At 51.4% G+C, this 18,834-nt stretch overlaps 3 protein-coding genes and 1 long non-coding RNA gene across 6 annotated transcripts; 3 read left to right on the plus strand and 1 right to left on the minus strand.

Annotated features, from left to right (window-relative positions):
* Positions 1-122: 122 nt before the first annotated feature.
* LOC134033875 (very low-density lipoprotein receptor-like) lies at positions 123-3,348 on the plus strand. Its single transcript, XM_062478161.1, has 10 exons — positions 123-270; positions 382-495; positions 664-918; positions 1,056-1,169; positions 1,305-1,424; positions 1,560-1,685; positions 2,035-2,226; positions 2,501-2,669; positions 2,769-2,943; positions 3,118-3,348. The coding sequence occupies exons 1-10, from the start codon at positions 207-209 to the stop codon at positions 3,346-3,348; spliced, it is 1,560 nt and encodes a 519-aa protein (XP_062334145.1). The 5' UTR covers positions 123-206.
* On the plus strand, positions 3,122-13,782 carry si:dkey-88l16.3 (very low-density lipoprotein receptor). 3 transcript variants are annotated; one of them, XM_062478391.1, is made up of 27 exons: positions 3,122-3,340; positions 3,476-3,595; positions 3,679-3,897; positions 4,004-4,312; positions 4,448-4,671; positions 5,771-5,927; positions 6,022-6,270; positions 6,671-6,937; positions 7,190-7,402; positions 7,503-7,679; positions 7,762-7,977; positions 8,147-8,376; positions 8,513-8,642; positions 8,774-8,967; positions 9,061-9,247; positions 9,347-9,562; positions 9,649-9,832; positions 9,981-10,182; positions 10,264-10,428; positions 10,556-10,774; positions 10,891-11,464; positions 11,548-11,673; positions 11,884-11,991; positions 12,523-12,759; positions 12,918-13,218; positions 13,448-13,583; positions 13,677-13,782. In XM_062478391.1, the coding sequence occupies exons 2-27, from the start codon at positions 3,550-3,552 to the stop codon at positions 13,734-13,736; spliced, it is 5,346 nt and encodes a 1,781-aa protein (XP_062334375.1). In that variant the 5' UTR covers positions 3,122-3,340; positions 3,476-3,549; the 3' UTR covers positions 13,737-13,782. The 3 variants fall into 3 exon arrangements, with proteins under 3 accessions (XP_062334375.1, XP_062334376.1, XP_062334377.1); XM_062478392.1 differs by lacking the exons at positions 3,122-3,340; positions 3,476-3,595; positions 3,679-3,897; positions 4,004-4,312; positions 4,448-4,671 and adding exons at positions 4,768-4,924; positions 5,026-5,274 and having other exon boundaries at positions 5,697-5,927; XM_062478393.1 differs by lacking the exons at positions 3,122-3,340; positions 3,476-3,595; positions 3,679-3,897; ... (2 more) ...; positions 5,771-5,927; positions 6,022-6,270 and adding exons at positions 4,768-4,924; positions 5,026-5,274.
* Positions 13,783-14,235: 453 nt separating this feature from the next.
* LOC134033709 (uncharacterized) lies at positions 14,236-16,827 on the plus strand. The gene is made up of 4 exons (XR_009932153.1): positions 14,236-14,334; positions 15,140-15,478; positions 15,597-15,679; positions 15,933-16,827. It is a non-coding gene; the product is annotated as an uncharacterized LOC134033709 (long non-coding RNA).
* A 416-nt stretch (positions 16,828-17,243) lies between these two features.
* LOC134033707 (claudin-23-like) lies at positions 17,244-18,390 on the minus strand. Its single transcript, XM_062477984.1, has one exon. The coding sequence runs from the start codon at positions 18,232-18,234 to the stop codon at positions 17,413-17,415; it is 822 nt and encodes a 273-aa protein (XP_062333968.1). The 5' UTR covers positions 18,235-18,390; the 3' UTR covers positions 17,244-17,412.
* Between the last annotated feature and the right edge of the window lie 444 nt (positions 18,391-18,834).

Consider the following 18,834-nt stretch of genomic DNA (forward strand, 5'->3'; position numbering starts at 1 on the left):
CAACATCTCTGGATCCTACAGCATTTTTTTTCCCCAGCGCGCAACGGTGTGTGAAATCACGTGTCACCCAACCACCTGCCAGTCCTAATCAGTTCTTAATTAACTCCAAGCTTTGAGAAATCTCCGGCGGGTTGAAGTTGATTTAAAGTGTTCCGACTCGACTCTCCTTAATTGTGTCAAGCAACCTGCTGCGGCGTTTTTCAGTCATGGAATTACGTCCGTTCGCTTATTTTATATTAGGCCTACTTACGAGTTTGGGATATATACAAGGTAAAAGCCAATCTACTCTTTAACGTTCACGCCGCTGTATATTGCGGTTCGTTGCTGTTATCATAATCATAAAAAATATAAATCAAAGCTTGTGTGTGTCTGCACATGCAGGTAAAAGTTGTGGACCAAACCGATGGCAGTGTGATGATGGATCGTGCGTGCCTCCGGAATGGAGGTGTGACGGGGATGGAGACTGTTTGGACGGCTCGGATGAGATGAACTGCGGTGGGTTTCGGTGGCAGTTACAATGTTTTTTTTTCTTCACATTACGATGTCATCCGAAGGTTCTCTGATAGAAAACGTGTGGATTTGCAATCCAGTATGGTTCTCAATACAGATTCATGAAGGATATAGCTATTGTAGATTTGTCTGCCTTTTCCTCCTTGTCCCTAGAGTGTCTGCACGGCCAGTTTTTTTGCGCGGGCTCTCGGGTGTGTGTGAGTGAGTCAGCGCGGTGTGATGGTCAGCAACAGTGTGCCGACGGTTCCGATGAGTTGAACTGCACCGTCAGTCTGGCCCAGCACCAAAACCAGGAGCCAGGGTGTCTAGAAGGAGACTGGACCTGCAAGAACAAGATATGCATCCCCAAGGAGCTCAGCTGTAACGGGGCCAACGACTGCATGGACAATTCTGACGAAACGGACTGTGGTGAGCGCTGGGGTAATCTACAGGTTTGGGGGTCATCTTTGTGAGCTGGGAAACATCTAAAACACGCAGGGCAGGGGGAGGACCAGGATTGAGAACCACTTGCTTTAGACATGGATCAAATACAATTGTTTGTGCAGGAAGCTGTGACCGGGCTAGTCTGCGTTGTCCTGGAGGGCTGTGTTACTCCACTCAGGAGAAGTGTGACGGCAAGGTCCAGTGTTCTGATGGCAGCGATGAACCTTCAACTTGTGGTAAAACTGACTCACATTTCATCCAGACAACTTCTATTCTGCATAAAAAAACATAAATGATCTCTGCCTGTGGCTCAGCTTGTCTTCCCCGTAAATCAGTCCTGTGGTTGACCTGTGTTTGTGGTTCTTATGCAGGCCGAAGCTGCTCCATGTCTAACGGAGGCTGCAGCCACAGGTGTGTACCCCAGACCTGGGGAACCCTGTGCGTCTGCCCCCCCGGCTGGAAGCTGTCTGCTAACGGATCCGTCTGCCTGGGTAGCCTCAACTTGGACCACAATTATAAATATATATTTATTTTTAAGACATACAAATAGTGTTTATTGAGCCCTGAAACTTCTCTTCCACCCTCCAACTCGTCTTGTTTACCGGTACCTGTTCTCCCTGGCTCAGATGTGGACGAGTGTTCCCAGGCCTACGGTCCCTGCAGCCACAGCTGTGTGAACACTGAGGGCTCGTACTACTGCCACTGCAGAGATGGCTTCCAGCAGCAGGGCAACACAAACTGCCTCCCCACAGGTGACTCGGCCTGACTCAAGTCTAACTCTGAACCAAGGACACGGGCTAGTCCTGCTGGAGCCTTACAGCCTCAGGGTTGTTGCTTATTAACCTGACTGTTAGTCTGACCACTTTACGGCCCAGAACACAAGCTAGTCCTGTTTTAGCACAGGTGACTTGAACTTTGGTAACCAGGAGGGAACTATCATTTTGACACTAACCAGATGGACTACAGCAATACATCTTGTTCTAGCCTAGCTACCTGCCTGGAGCACAGTATTCCCCAAGTTAAAGATTTCCCCGTCAGCAGCAGGCTAGATTAGTTTTTTTCTTCTTATGCCTGAATGTAGACATCCCTCCCTCTCCCCAGGTGCAGATCCCATGCTGCTGACTGAGCTGAAGGGCACCTTGGGTCTTATCAACCTGAAGACACTGCAGTTTAAGGTGGTGCATAGCATGAGTGCTGACCCGATAACCCTGGCCTACGACCTGACCCGGAGGAGCCTCTATTGGGCTGACGACCAGGGCAACATCTACAAGCAAGGCAGCGTCCTATACAGCAGTCAGTTACCAATCCTGCTTGTAGCGTCCAGGCAAGGTGGTTTGGGATCACATGGCATTTCTTGGTATAATGGTGGATTTTATAGTAAAGGCTCATTGTGTTCACGTGGTTTGAAAAAGGGGATTGAGACAACATGCATGAAACACGTAAGTCACTTGATTCTTGCTTCAGTTTGACGCTCATCGGAGAGGTAACTGTGTGTATGGCTTTACCCCTTACATTCCTTAGCTTTCATTGTTTGGTAGTTACTGCACACAAGTCATTTTCTTTCAAGGTCAAACTGGAATCAAAAGTCTGGCATGTGATTGGCTATCTGGTCAACTGTACTGGACCAATCAAAAGTCCAAGTCCATCATACTCGGGGCACCTGATGGGAGTGGCTTTGCGACCATTCTCTCCAAGAATGTTGACCCACTGGATCTGGTGCTTCTACCTAGTGAGAGGTAGAGTCCTGATTCTGTTCACTCCTGGACGGGCTGCTGGTGTCTTCACCTATCCTCCCTGAAGTCCTCACGTTTTCTTATGCCCCCCCCCCCCCCCAGCTGGATGTTCTGGGTGGACCAGGGAGCAGGTGAGCGGTTGACCCTGGAGCGTGCTGCGCTGGATGGGTCCAGCAGGATCTCCCTGGCGGTGCTGACTGGCCAGGCTCCACGGGGTCTGGCTCTGGACGTGGCTGCTCGCAAGCTCTACTGGATCAGCGACTTCAAGAAGGCGAGTGTGGCATCAACAATCCCTGACTGAAATAAAATGAATAATAATTAAAAAAATACCAATATTTAAGAATAAACTAGTGGTGTTGCGTACAAGTCGTGGTCATCACTGCGGCCTAGGTCTGCTAACGGGTTGTAACGCGAGTGGGGCATGGCTGATCCTCCTCTCCCTCCCCCACAGTCCATCGAGACTGTGCAGGTCGACGGGAGCAGGCGTTACACGCTCCGAGACTTCTTCAGCCGTGGCCAGGCATCGGGCCTGGGGGCCTTTGCAGGCTGGCTCTACTGGGCAGACGAGAAGGGGCTGTGGAGGTCCCCCCAGGACCAACCCAAACGGAAGAGCTTCCTGCAAAGGGCGCCTCTGGCCACCCTGCTGATCTACCACCATCTGCAGCAGCCCAGTGGTAGGTGACCTGAACTGCACTTCCAACTGAAAATGCTGTCCTCCCAAGCACCCCTTGGTCTTGGCCACTTCTTATTGGTGGAGGGTACATCTGTCCTTATAGCATGTTGGTATGGCTTTGTGTTTTGGGATCCAGGCCGCTCTGTGTGTGGGAGAACACCTTGCCAGCTGTGTCTTCCCTCCCAGGCCAACCCCACTGGCTTCACCTGCATGTGTTCTGATGAGAAACTCCTGCTGCCAGAAGGAACCTGTGATTGTATGTTCTAGAACATGTCCTCTGAATTCCATACTTCTGCTCTAGCGTATAGATTCTGCAACATTCTCTGTACTGTCTCCCAGATCCTAGGTTTGTCTATGGCACATCCAGCCGCGTCTACGTCCTCGAGTTTAGAGGCACAGAGACGGTGAAAACGTTGATGTTCTCGACAGACCAGGACCTCCAGTCCTTTGACATAGACTGGTATCGGGGCTGGCTGTACTGGGCCAACAGTACCGGACACGTCAAACGTTTCAGCCTCACTGTGGACCAGACTGAAGAAGTCCCAACATTACAACCAGGTATTAACTTTACACCTCACCATCTCGACATGCTATTGGAAATGATGCGGCGTCCCGGAGGGTTTTGTGTATTTCAATCCCACGCTGTGCCCTCTCCTTCCTCCAGCTTGTACAGTCAGGGTGGACCAGACAACTGGGAACGTCTTTTGGTTGTCATGCGACCAGCTCTGCATAGGGTTCACCCCCGTCTTCCTGAGCAAACCTCGGGAACTGTACCAAGCAGAAAGTGATGTCAGGGACATGTTTGTGGATTGGCTGAGGGGTGTGTTGTACTGGTTAGAGAAGGGCCATGTCAGTACCATGAATCTCACTGGAGGAGCCACCACAGAAGTGATGAAGATGGGAGATGGAGTCATTGGCAGCATGGCCCTGGACTTGAGGGCCAATAGTTTCCTGTGGAACTCTCAGGGGGAAGGTCAGTAGAGCTTAACTGTCCAATGGTGAAACTGTTTGCAAATAAGGATTACACAATCCCAAATCCCATATTTGATCCATTGTGGTGTGAAATGTTCTTCTAATAGAGCTCTTGGTGGCTTGTTTCCTCCTCCAGGCTTGACCTCTTTGAGCCTGGTCCAAGGGAAAGCTCACCTGGCAGGGAGCAGGTGGAACCCTTTAGGTTCCATCATGGCAGCCCTGGAACCCTTCATGGTGTCCTATTCTAAAGACAACATCACTCTGTGGAACCGGAAAGACGCCCGAAGAGTGTTGGATGTTTCCGTCGGCAGTGGGGTCATTGGGGTGGTCGCTTCAATGAAGAAGATACAGAAAGGTCGAGTTCACTGCTGAGGAGGGGCGTGGGGGTCATTCAATGGTTCCATCGTTGTCATGGTAACCAGTTTGTTGGTGTGTCTTTTTTTTTTGTTTGTTTCTTCCTCAGTTGCCCCGACCAACCCACCATGCAGGAGTCCCTCAGTGACGTGTCCTGGTTCTTCACTCTGCATCTCCCAGACTCAGCTGTGTGACGGACGGAGGGACTGTCCTGATGGACACGATGAGGAGAACTGTGTCACATCTTGCCCCAACAGATGTGTGATGCGCTACCAAGTTGAACAATGATTGTAGAAATGCACTAGGTCTTCACATGCCTCTAACAAGAGTTTTGTGACATTTTTTTAATGTCTCTCCCAGCTGACTTCCGCTGTAAGGACCACAGGAAGTGTGTGGCCAGGAGCCTGGTGTGTGATGGACGCTCTCATTGCCATGATGGTTCAGACGAGGTGGGATGCCCCACCATCGCCGCCCCGACCTCCAAGGCAGCAGCCCAGCGGTGCCGACTAGGTGCCAAGCAGTGCCTGGATGGGAGGGGCTGTGTTCTGCACAGCCATGTGTGTGATGGGGAGAGAGACTGTCAGGACGGCTCAGATGAGCAGGGCTGTGGTGAGAAGCTTGTTTCACCTGGTGGACGTTTTGAATGATTGGTTAACTTGCTGCTACTTCATTCAATGGGTCATCGACAAGGATAATTTGCCCTCAGAACTTTAGTTAGAGCAATCGTTCGTAAACTCTTTACTTAAAGATGGGAAGGAAAGTTGTTTGGTAGAAATACACCACTTTAGCTCGGTATCTGTCCCCTGTACCCTTAGCTTTTTCTGCTAACATTGCCTTCCAAAACCTTGGGGCTGCAACAGCACTGGAGGGCCTTCCAGAACTTGGAGGAAGTTACATAAACATGGACAAATTACATTTGTTGACAAAACATTTAAATGTTTAAACTTTCAAGACTTCAGTAATAACTTTTCTATAAAACTTGTGAGAATATAGCTGTTGTGGTTTTAAGTATTAAGATGGCCTCTTCACAGATTCCATCAACAGATCTCCACCTACACAGACACCATCTCCATCGACTCCGCCTCCACCCCCCCAGTCAAGCCAGCCTCCTCCTCCTCCGACCACTCCTCCCTGCAGGAGTCCTTCAGTGATGTGTCCTGGTTCTTCACTCTGCATCTCCCAGACTCAGCTGTGTGACCGACAGAGGGACTGTCCTGATGGATACGATGAGGACAACTGTGTCAAATCTTGTTCCAAGAAATGTGATGCCCTAAAGTTGAACTATGATTGGACAAATCCACTTGCGCAATACATGCCTCCTAATAATGTTTTGTGGCACTTTCTATGTCTATGCAGCCGACTTCCGCTGTAAGGACCGCAGGAATTGTGTGGCCAGGATCCTGGTGTGTGATGGACGCTCTCATTGCCATGATGGTTCAGACGAGGTGGGATGCCCCACCATCGCCGCCCCGACCTCCAAGGCAGCAGCCCAGCGGTGCCGACTAGGCGCCAAGCAGTGCCTGGATGGGAGGGGCTGCGTTCTGCACAGCCATGTGTGTGATGGGGAGAGAGACTGTCAGGACGGCTCAGATGAGCAGGGCTGTGGTGAGAAGCTTGAGCTGCATCTGGTGGACGTTTTGAACAATGATTGAAATTTTTTAAGAGAAAGTCAAATTGTTTTCTCAACTTAAGCTAGAGCGAAAGATCTTTTTTACTTTGCAACCCATATAGGTGAAGTTGACATTTTGAGTTGTAGAAATGCACCGCTATGGCTCGGTATGTCAAAAGCTGGGTGACGCATTATACACATGGCTTCTCTCCCCTTTATCCATTTCTGATCCAGTGGTTTTGGAAGGCAATGTGAAGGGCTTCGGGAGGACAAATATTATTTGTAATCAATTTCACACCTTCAAGACTTTAATGACTTGGTGCCCATTGTATGACAACTTATGAAAACCCAATTCTAAGTCCCAAGTTGGGCTTGTCTGGCCTCCTCTCTCCTCAGAGTCCATCAACACATCTCCAAATGTTCCTATGATCTACATGACGACAACTACTCCATATACACAGACACCATCTCCATCGACTCCGCCTCCACCCCCCCAGTCCAGCTATTCTCCTCCTCCTCCGACCACTCCTCCCTGCAGGAGTCCTTCAGTGATGTGTCCTGGTTCTTCACTCTGTATCTCCCAGACTCAGCTGTGTGACCGACAGAGGGACTGTCCTGATGGATACGATGAGGAGAACTGTGTGGATGCTTGTAAAGACCCAGGTAACTACATCCTGTCTCTCGTATTCTCGCTCTGTCTGTGCTGGACACACCTTTACACCAAGGGGGTATGGCATCAATGAGGACAGACGAGGACATTGTATTTCTGAGCGAGCAAGACTTGTTTCCTAAATGACAAGGAATTGGAAAACAAGCAATTACACTTTTCCAAAGGAATATAAGTAGGAAGCTGAGCCAAAGCAGACTTCAGTTATTGCTGCATCCAACTGCCTTTTATTTTGTTTTATCTTACAGGTGACTTCCTGTGCAAGGACAGGAGGAAGTGTGTGTCAAGGTTGGAAGTGTGCGACGGGCGTGCCCACTGCGCAGACGGCTCGGACGAGCGCGAGTGCCCGTCCTTGCCGCCATGCGTGCTGCGCTGTGACCGGGAAGAAGTCTGCCTCAGCCAGAAACAAATCTGCGACGGCAAGACGGACTGCAGGGACGGTGCAGACGAGAGAAGCTGCTGTGAGTCCCTGCCCCTAAGCGAGGCCACACTGAGCGCCAGGAGACCTTTTTTGTGGAACTGGGCGGCTGTACAAACTCTGACGTGTGTGTGTCTCTCCAGCCTCCAACAGTGCAGCCAACCCCAGGGCAGTGGCTCCGGTCCCGGTTAAGTGCAGACTGGGTTCGCTCCTCTGCAGTGACCAGAGGCAGTGTGTGCTCTACGGTCATGTGTGTGACGGAGAAGCAGACTGCCGGGATGGCTCAGACGAGCTGGGATGTGCCATCCATTGCAAAACGGGTCAGTGTTCACACACACACACACACTCGCACCACCACATGTACAACCTCTGACTAGTCTCCTTACCTGACCCAACACCCAGGTGAGTTCCAGTGTTCCCACGGCAACAGGTGCCTCCCCCAGCAGCAGGTGTGTGATGGTACTCCCCAGTGCCGCGACCGGTCTGATGAGCAGGACTGCTGGAAGCCCTCCAAGGGCTGCAGCCATCGTTGTGACAACCGGACCCGATGCATCCCTGACAGTTTCCTGTGTGACGGAGAGAGGGACTGTCTGGACGGGTCGGATGAGGGAATCTGTGGTAGGGCTGTCTAGTCTTGGGACCGGACTAGACCAGCTGAGGCTGTGCTACTGTTACTACATCACAACCACTTTTTTCCTACATGCTCTTACCCACCCGCTCCAACTGCTCTAACACCCCCCCCTCCCTTTCATTTTGTCTTCTTATTCGTCTCCACTCCCTCCACCAGCAACCAATCAGTGTGGCGCCTCAGAGTTCCGTTGCAGCAGTGGCCAGTGCGTGTCCGGTGCGCTGCGCTGCGACAGCCACGCGGACTGCAGGGACCACTCTGACGAGGCGGGCTGCGCCAAGCCTCCACGCTGCCCCCCTGAGCTGCGCTGCCCACGCAGCCACGAGTGCCTGTTGAAGGACTGGCTCTGTGACGGAGAGGAGGACTGCCTCGATGGCTCCGACGAGAAGGTGACGCGGGAAGGGGGAGGTTGATCCAAGGGGGTGGAGCAGGTTGGATGGGGGCCTTTTTTGGGGGGCTTAACCACGTCACTGGACTCGCTCCACCTGCTCGTGATGTTTCTGACGAGGCCCGCCCCGTCTCCAGAACTGCAAGGCCGCTCCTCTGAAGTGTGGGCAGTACCAGTGGGCGTGTGCCTCGAGGCAGCAGTGTGTACCCGCCAGCTGGAGGTGTGACGGAGGGATGGACTGTCATGACGGCAGCGACGAGAAAGGATGTGAGGGCTCCGAGAACACGCGCGCACGTCTATCAGCAACTTGAAGCTGCTACGCTCTACCGAGACTCCTCCCGAGTCTACAATTGTGTGTCCCGTCTCCTGACCCCCGTGTGTGTGTGTGCGCGCTTTAGGCGGACGGCCCAAGTGTGCGTCCCAGCTTTTCCAGTGCAGTAGTGAGGAGTGTGTGGACCCCAGCCTGGTGTGTAACCAGATCACCAACTGTCCAGATGGGTCTGACGAGGGCCCGGGCTGCGTTCTCCAGAACTGCACCAGCCCCGCAGCCCCTCCCTGTGAACACAGCTGCATCAGCACCCCCCATGGACCGGTTGGTAGAAAAAAACAAACATCAGTATTGTCAGGTTAACCCCCCTCCCGCAACCCACCACCACCGTCTCCTCCACCTCCCCTCGCTCTGCAGAGATGTGGCTGCGCGTCAGGCTTCCAACTGCGGCCCAGCGGCGTGTTCTGTGAAGACGCGGATGAGTGTAGCCTCCAGCAGGGGGCGCTCTGCAGCCACACCTGCCTCAACACCCGCGGCTCCTACCTCTGCCAGTGTCACCCTGGATACCTGCTGGAGCTCGACGGACACACCTGCAAGAGCCCAGGTATGCGTGTACATGCGCACGCCTGCAAGAAGCTGCAGAATGCATTAAAAACCGCTTGCGCTGTTGTCCCGTGTGAAATGTGCGTTTCCGCTGTGTTAGTGGAGCCGGTGTTGCTGGCATGCGTCACGTCTGAGCTGCTGCTGCTGGGTGTGCGGAGCGCCAGCCTCAGGGTGCTCACCTCCTCCAGCAGACCCGTCTTCTCCCTGGACTACCACTGGGGGCGCCAGAGGGCCTACTGGCTCAGCCTGGAGCAGGAGAGCATCCTCTGGGCCTCCCTGGACCCCCACAGCCCTGCTCGGGGGACCTTGCTTAAAGGTTTGGTGATTGGTTCTGGGGGGGGGGGGGGGGGGGGTGGGAGTGGTTTCTAGGACTGGAATGATCTTTCATGGCTGTGTGTTCAGGTGTGAAGTCTGACTGCCTGGTGGTGGACTGGGTTGGGGAGAACCTGTACTGGCTGGACGGGGAGGAGGGCCAGGTTCTGGCAGCCCACCTGGGCCGGGATCTGCTGAGGCCTCAGGACTGCATCGTGGTTCTGGACGAGGACCTGGATCAGCCACGCTCACTGGTCCTGCTGCCGCAGAAGGGGTATGGCTGCCTTGGCACACCCCTGAGCCCAAATAACCAGGCCGCGTAGAGCACTACTGCTGAAGGAGGGTGGGGTGGAATGTAGTCTCTTGTCTCTGGGAAGTGCTATTCCATTTCTCCTCTCACTTTTCCTCCTCCCTGTCTCCAGGATGATGTTCTGGTCGGAAATTGGCAGCGAGCCCCAGATTGAGCGGTCAGGGATGGACGGTTCGGAGCGCGTGGTTGTGGTCAGTCGTGGGCTGAGCTGGCCGGTCAGTTTGGCCGTGGACCATCTGGCCCACAGGATCTACTGGACCGATGAGAAGCTGCGCTGCCTGGGCTCAGCCGGCCTGGACGGAGAGGACCTCAAGGTGAGAAGCTCCCACAAGCCGTTAGTCACTCACCCGACACGTGACGGGGATGACGACCTGATGGTTAAACCTGTCACACAGCTGCTCCAGCTCTCGGAGACCTCCAGCCCCTTCGCAGTGTCCGTGTTCAACGACCGCGTCTACTGGTCTGACACCAAGAGAAGGACCATCCAGACGGCCCACAAGAGAACCGGAAAGAACCGCAGAGTTCTTCTCAAGAGACCCGGCCAGCCGTTCGGACTCAAGGCGAGTCTGGACAGCAGTGGGAGGAACCGATCCCCGTTACTCAGATCGACTTTGTGTTGGAGCACTGCTAACAGGTCTCTTGTAGAGATGGTGGTAATGGTTCATGACCCTTCTCCCCGTTCTGTAGGTGGTCCACCCCCAGGCCCAGGTCAACGTGTCCAGCCCCTGTGGCAGGGTGAAGTGCTCCCACCTGTGTCTGCTGGCCCCAGGGGGAGCTCCAGGCTCGGGGCCCAGGGCCGTGTGTCGCTGCCCAGCAGGACTGCTCCTCTCTGAGGATGGTGTCACCTGTGCCCCCCCTGTAGACTCCACCTTCCTGCTGCTGCTCTCCCCCACCACCATCACCCAGGCAGGCACCGACGTTCTGCCTTTCCCTCTCTCTCTCCCCGTCAATCCCATTGGTCTACCTGTATCTCTCCAATCGGATATTTTAACATGCAAACTTTGAATCCCACGCTCTCCCAGATCTTCCTGCGCAGCATGCGTGGCGGGTTGGGGCTGAAGCAGTGGCCAGACCACCGCGTCCTGCCCATGCCGGGCGTGAACGAGGCGTCCACCCTGGACGTGTCGCTCCGGGAACGCGGCGTCTACCTGGCCGACTCCGCCCAGGGCTCCGTGGTCCTCATGGCCCTGAGCAAGGCGGGCCTGGCCCCGGCGCCGGGCGGCCCCGTGCTGGCCCTGCAGGACGAGTACGTGACGGCGCTGGCTCTGGACTGGGTCACCCTCAACCTCTACTGGAGCAGCAGCAGGCAGCCGCACGTCCACGTCACGGCCACCCGGGGCCGCTACACCAGGACTCTGGTGCAGGTGTCGCTGGAGGAGACCAGCGCCATCGCCCTGCATCCCGCCACTGGCCGACTTTGCTTCACCTCTCTGGGCAGAGGGGATGGCAAGGTGGGGGAGGCGGCCGGCGGTATGGCTCAGCTGCAGTGCGCCAACATGGATGGTGGATACGAGGCCATGCTCTGGAGGAAGTCTGTGACACCGACGTCGCTGGTGTTCTCTAACAAGGGCACCCATCTGTACTGGGCAGACCTTGGTGAGTGGTCCTTTCCTCTGACCTGTCGGACATTGTGTCTTTCTGTAAGGGCTTGGATCATCTGACCTGTGGTCTGTCTACAGGGGCTGGGGTTATCGGCTCAGTTGCAGTGGATGGATCAGACTACAGGCAGTACAAGACTGGTCCTGGCATTCTGATGTCCTTCACACGCACTGAAAACATGCTGCTCTGGCTTACCATGGACAACGGTACACACACAAACGCACACATGCCAATTTCTCATACCCGTAAACTCTCTTTGCAATAAACTGGGTTCTGATTCTGACAGGCACTGAGCTTACCATACCACCAGATGGCAGCGTAGAGACTTTAGTCTGTCACTACCGGCCTTACCCAAACATTTCCCCAAAGGTGTTTAGTCTGTGTACATTAACCCATGTGTGTCTGTGTTCCTGCAGATATAACCAGGCTGTGGTTCAGTGATGGCGGCCAGCCTAAGAAGCTGTGGTTTGAGGTCCAGACCAACGTGGTGTCCCTCCGGGCCTACAGCAAGACCAGCCAGAGGGGTAGGGCTGGGAGAGGGAGAGGGAGAGGTAGGGTGTAGAGTAACGTGTCCAGTGTGTGTCGAGGCCCAGCAGGGCCCTGGAGAGAGGCGTGTGAATAGCAGCAGGTGATGTGATCCAGCCCTGTGGGATGGGGACTTGAGGGGGCTGCAGAGCTGTGAAGGCCTCGTTTGTCCTTGTTCTCGGCCCCATTCAGGCCTCGGTTTTCAGAGATGAACTAAAACGTCTCTTCATTCCACACCTCGGTCACCTGGAGCCAGGCTAGTCAGGCAAACGCACACAATAAACACAACTGATACCAGCTTTGCAAGACGAGAGGCGGTGTTGGTTACAAAAATAGTTTGCAAATGGCTGCTCTTGCGACACCATACTGGATGAAGCTCATTCTTGTCATGTCACAGTTGGTGAGGCATGTGAAAAAAAAAATTCTAGGTGACAAGTTAATAGTCAAATACATTGTTTGTATTTGAGCTTTAACTCCTGAATCTGCCCCATGGCACTACTCTAAACCAATCATGACTCCTTTCGTCCAAGGAACCAATAGCTGCTCCGAGAAGAACGGAAACTGCAGCCAGCTGTGCCTAGCCAACCCATGGGGGAGAAGATGCAAGTGTGGCCATGGTTACCACCCTGTGAATGACACTGCTTGTAGCCCCACCCCCGAGTGCCCGCAAGGCTTTAGAGCATGCTGGGACAGCAGTAACTGCTTTCCTGATGCCAGATTCTGCGACGGTGTTTTTGACTGCCCGGACCTATCGGATGAGCAGGAATGTGAGTTGGTTCATCAGCCCATTCTCATTGTGATGTCTTTGACTTAATTCCTCATGCTAAACAGGCTTCAGGTTCATTTGTATTGATGCTACATTATATAATGTCATGTTGGCTCCCGCTCCGTTTTTCAACCGGATTCAACACACGTCCCCCTTCAGGTTCCTATGGTAACGCGGCAGCCAAACCTAAAGATGGTAACCCTGCCTCCGCGTCGCCCCCGCTCGAGGATGGGGCGGCACAGGTGAGGAAGAACAGCCTGTCATGTGACCAGCAGCGCTGCGGCGGCCACGGGACGTGTGTGACGGCGGACGGAGTCGAGAATTGCCAGTGCATGCTGGGATATAAGGGCGCCTTCTGCCAGGAGGGTGAGGGGTCTGGGGGGAGCAAGGCCCCCTTGGTCCTGGGGCTGCTAACCCTGCTGGCTGTACTGGTCATCGCTGGCCTGGTCTTCAGGAGGAGGTACACACTGGCATGGGATTGAGGTCTTGGGGTGGTTACAAACATATCCCTCACCCTACATTTCATCTAGACAGACTTCTCTTTTGTGTTGTTCAAACCTCAAACATTTATATTCTATACCTGTCCTAAAAAGAGGTTAGCCCTGCATCACACACATGGGGTGCACACAAACACAATGGAGTACCTTGTTTAAGTGGACCCGTTTCATGACCAAGGGGTGCGTTTGTAGGCGAGCCATGGCAGCAGACAGGGGTGGAGGTGCGGAGAAGGAAACCCTGATGACCAACATGGAGGGGCGTGCGGTGTACTTTGAGTCCTTCACTAACGACCTCTACGACCCCTCAGACTCCGACCCTGACGACAAGGTAACCGGGGGTTCATGGGGGGGGGGGGGGGGGGTCACTAAGCAACCGTAATGTTGTTTTGGGTTCTAATCCTGGGTTTCTCTCTCGTCCCAGGTGCTGGTGTCTTCTGCTGATGGCGTGTCTCACCAGGAAGAACCTCTACCTGCTTCGTAACGCCTCCCTGTGCTCAGTTCGCCTGTTAAATAAAGCATCAACCTGATACCTGACTGTCTCTATTCTCTAACATGGATGTCTCATGTTTGATGCATAATTCTGTTGTGGGCTCCTTTTTAGGTGCCATGTCAACTCGCCTCTTCCTGATCCTTGTAAACAAGATTTAGTTCCAGTTAAACTTGTAGCCTGCCTGTGTTTTGCATAAACCTTCCTTACTGCCCTGTAAGTTCCTGTTCTGTACACAGGGTAGCATGTGTTGGGGACCAACAATCTGGTATTTTGTACCCCCCCCCCCAGTCTCACAGTACAGATCTCATTACCTCCCACCTAAGACAAGGCTTGAGGCTCCTACTACTCAGAACACTGGAAACAGGCATGTCTGGTCTTGCTGGACAATGAAGTTTTGAGCAATTCTATGTGACTCAGCCCAGGTAGAGATTAGGAGAGAGGGTTGGATAACACACAGAGGGCTTGGCCTCTACTTTTTGTTCTCTGAAAGGTTAGTTCCCTTTTTTTCCCTCACACTGCCTGGACTCCTAAATTCTGCTCCCCAGGACGATCCTAAACCCGAGTTCTCAGAACACTGTCCTCCATGCTCGTGAGTACATGACTAGCTTGCATTTGGGGATCTGTAGGTATGCTTCTGGTAGGTGGTGGTACCATTAAGTTGTGGAACCTGAAGAACGGGATGTTTTTCTCTTACAGCAGCTGTAGGCTGCATATGTTAGCTTAGTGTCGACTGTGAGCTAATATTGTCCTTTTGTTTGGAGTTCTGAGCGGGTGATCTGGTTGTGTACTGCCGTCATGGTCACTGCTTTTGACTGTAAGATCTGAACTTGAAGGAAGGGTTGTCATCTTTGTGCTATTTTGGGTTGTGTTCGTTTTGTCCTCACCTGAACACAGGTTACACCCAGGGTTGACTACTGTCACAGCAGGGAACATGATATCAACAGAAACAGTCCTTGAGTCTGTTCTGTATGTCTGTGGTCTACATTTACACTTGGTCATTAAGCAGACGCTTTTATCCAAAGCGACTTACAAGAAAGAGCTTTACAAAAAGTGCATAGGTCAATGATCATAAACGAGATGGCCCAACTCCAAAAACATTGCGGGTAGCCAAAACATGAAGCATACATTGTGAAAAGCAAATATGTGCCTGGGTAAAACCAGAAGAGCATGTAGTTAAACAAATTACAATTAAACAACATGATCCTCGAAAGTGCTCGAGTACCTGGAGGAAAGCAAGCAACAATAATATAATTCACAGGGAGTTGTAGTTAAATCAGTTACAACTAGGCAACAAGTCCCTCGTTGTGTCTGTCATTGTGTGTCTGTGGTGGTAAAATTCTTACTGCCAAATACTTGTTTACCTAAGTTGATCTGTGATTATTTACGTGTTCCAGAGGGAGTGCATGTTCACCTAGGAACCAGTGTCCCTGTATTCTCTTGCTGGCCCCACTTCTCACCACCCTTACCATGGGCGACAAGCAGGGTGTGGACCTGGCTCTGAGCCTTCCCACCTGTGAGGAAACACTCTGTAACAAGAGAGGAAGCTGCGTCACCGTTGACAACCAGATGGGATGTGAGTGCATGCTGGGATACCAGGGTCCGAACTGTGCGGACACCGTGAACGAGCATCTGAGCCTGCCCCTGACGCTGGGGGTGCTGTCCATCATCTTTGCCTGCATCTTCCTCGCCTTCCTCTTGGCTCATCTAAGCCGAAGACGCAAAGCTTGGCGCAGGTAACCATGACAACCAGCCCAGCTTCAGGGGATTTGGTGAAATGTCGTTATCTTGCGTTACTGGGGGACATGCTGATGTCTGATCAGGTGAATATTGATCCGGTTTCTGTATGTGCAGGGTCGATGCCCTGAAAGAGAGTAATGGTGTGTAGAGAGGTACCCTCAACCCTGGACACTTCTAGGATACACGCCTAACTCACGGTAGGACCCCTGGAACTTCCTCACACAAAAAGGAAGGAATATTAATGTTCTTGAGCTCCAAAAGTGTTTTTCTGAAGCGTGTAAATGTTTGCTAATGCGGCACCCTGTTGTCTGTCAGAGAAAGTCCTCATGTTTTGTTTTCTCCCACAACCTTTTTTTAATTTCTCCGTTTCATTTGATGCCTCTCCTCTTCCAACACCACCCCCTCTGCCTACCTCCTCCCACCCTCGAACCTCTCCCTGTCCTCTACCAGAGCTCATCAGTCCAGCACGAAGAATGGGTTTCATCATCTACAAGACAGCTGCTGTTTCTACTTCTAAAGACAACCGGATTCATCAAGAACACCTTTTAATTGCCAAACAACACTATAGACGTGCATTTAGATTGAGGTTCTGAACAGAAAGCATTGTTGCGCTATAGATTGGATCAAAGGGGATTTTACTGCGGGTGCAGCGGGTGCATTTGCACCCCCTTCTGTTGGGATGAAAACATAAATATTTTAATGTAAAAAAACTATGAAATGTTTTTAGAACATTAAGTGATGTCAGAGTTGTATGTTCTATCATGGTTTGTTCTACTCTAATGATTAATTTTAAATTTTAAGATCTAGTATTCATTTTGAGCATGTTTTTGTAAGCACAAATAAGTCAATCACTGTACGCTTTGCACCCCCAGTTTTAAAACCTAAAATCGCCTATGGACTGGATATTGGAAGCTGTGCATTTTGGGAAGTGTACTTCTGGTAGCTGTGTCCCTCAACAGACTTGCTTTCTTTATACCTCAGTGCCTGCTTTCCATCCTAGGAAATGTAGGTTGTCTTTCGGTAAATATTTCACTGATCTCAGTGTTCTGCCTGAAACAAACAGCTCTGTCTCTCTAAACTATATCGGGAACGTACATTCCGCTGCTCCCTGACTGCACCGAAACTCAATTTGTAAACACACTTATTGTCTGACAGGTGAAGGACAAGTTCTCAACTGGTCTGACTGCTGTCATTCCTCTAGTCAGACGTGATGCCTGTATGCAAAACAAACCTATTTATAAGATGACTAATGTTTCATGAACTGTCCAAGCAAACAAAGGTTCTTAAAAATTCCTGTTTAATTTTTGTAATAAATTGTGGAAATAAAGATGTATTTTGGACAGACGATTTTGTTCATAAAATGTTGCTTCACAGCCTACTGATGACTGGTTTGTATCTGATGTCTGGACCAACCTGTCAGCAACAGGAAAAGAATCAACCTACATGCCTAACCGGTCAGACAGCCTTGTCTGTATTCTTGCATGTGCTTGTGGGTGGAGTGTGAGCGAAAGCAAACAAAGATGTCTGCCTGGTCCAAACAAATCATCTGGACAAAAAGTATGCCATCAGAGCTACATGCCAGCAGTGAAGACCTTCAAACTAGACAATAACAATCACAATTGTAAATGAATGTAGTAAACATTTAATGAAAGCCCTTTTGAGATACAGTAGCCTAATGATTGTAGACATCAGGGCCTACAGCCTGACATCATGTTGTCATAGGATATAAAGTGCAACAGTAAAATCATGATGCAAAACCAATTAGGTCAAATATTTACACAAGACTTTATTCAAACAAATTCATAGTTAAAAAGACTGACTGCCTGTAAGAATGTCCCACAATCTTAACCAAAGAGTTTATCAAATAAGCAGCCTATATTGTCATTTTCCTTCATTTTAATTAGTAACACGTGGGAAACTAAAATCCACTTCACAAGTCGGCATCATACGGTTTGCTGGCATACGAGTTGGCAGACAGGGCACCGGACCGCGGTCCAGTCCGCGGGAAAGCCCGGGGGAAGTCCACCTCCTCGTCCATGGAGTTCTTGGAATAAGGCACGCTGCTGGCACTGCTCGTGGTCCGGATTACACTTGGCACGGCGACCCGCCTCGGAGGGTTCCTTGTGTGTCTGAATTCAGGAACTTCCTCCACCCGTTTTTCTCCCCGGTTCTTGCCGCCGCAGCATCGACAAATGCCAATGAACATGACGAAGCCGGCGACCACTTCAAAAATGCCCCCGATGTACCCCAGAATAATGCAGAAGTCCACGCGGATGTCTGTGCTTTGCGCCTTAATGTCTTTTAAGATATGAGTGTACCAGGCGATTGGGATAAGTGTCATCACTCCGGATAAAAAGATAAGCAGTCCGCCAATCCCAGCGACGGTCCAACTGGGACGGTCCGTCCAGCAGCGAATCCCCGGGATTGCCACGGCCAGACCGATAAGGGTAACGATTAGAGAAGCAACCATCAACCCTTGGGCTATAGGGATGATCTGGTTATTAAGGTACTCCACGTCTGGTTGATTGCATTGTATTACCCTACTCGACTCAAACGCTTGACAAATGTCCCATATGCCTTGCTGTAGTATCATGTCTTTAGATTGGTTTGGAATATTGTGTATAGATCTCCAATTCGGAGCCACTGTGGACGTTAGGTTCAGGATCCAGCCGCAGGGCGCGAAAACCATCCCGAAAATGAAGATTCCCGGGGTTCGCATGGAAGTGCGCACCCATTCCTCCACTTTGGGCATGGTTATGGTCGTAGGCGTCTGGTAACCTCAGAAGTGTAGAGCTGTGACTCTTAGTAGGCTTCAAATGGTCTAGAGCTGTCTTGAAAGTTGTGTTAAAAACCAAAACTCTAGGTAGGAGGGGCAGATACTGAGCGGTGAGGGTGTGACGTGCGGCTCGATGAAAGGCTGAGTTATCTCACCTGTGGGAGGAGAGACCGAGAGTGCTCTGACCTGAATGATATTATGTTAATTATGCCACTTACCTGATAGTATCAAGTGAGAAGCAAAACAGGGTGATAAACCTAAATATTCAACTTCTTTGAAACAAACTTGTTTAGGCCTACCTATGGATTTATTTCGTTATTTCACATAACCCTAAAGCATTTGTAATTCGTAATATTAAAATAAATCGTAGAAATTAGGCCTACTACTTTATCAAACGCATGATAGAAGATACCAATATTATTAGCTATATAAAAGTGTAGAGCGTGTGAACCATTTGAGCTACAGCTGGAATGTCATGGAAGAATGTGACTGGTTAGGCCGGATGGGATGTGCCACCATCAAGCCATGAAGAAACTGTTGGGGACATTTCACCGCACCCTGACCTCTCATCCCCAC

Source organism: Osmerus eperlanus, chromosome 14 (assembly GCF_963692335.1).
Source record: "Osmerus eperlanus chromosome 14, fOsmEpe2.1, whole genome shotgun sequence".
Lineage (NCBI taxonomy): Eukaryota > Metazoa > Chordata > Actinopteri > Osmeriformes > Osmeridae > Osmerus > Osmerus eperlanus.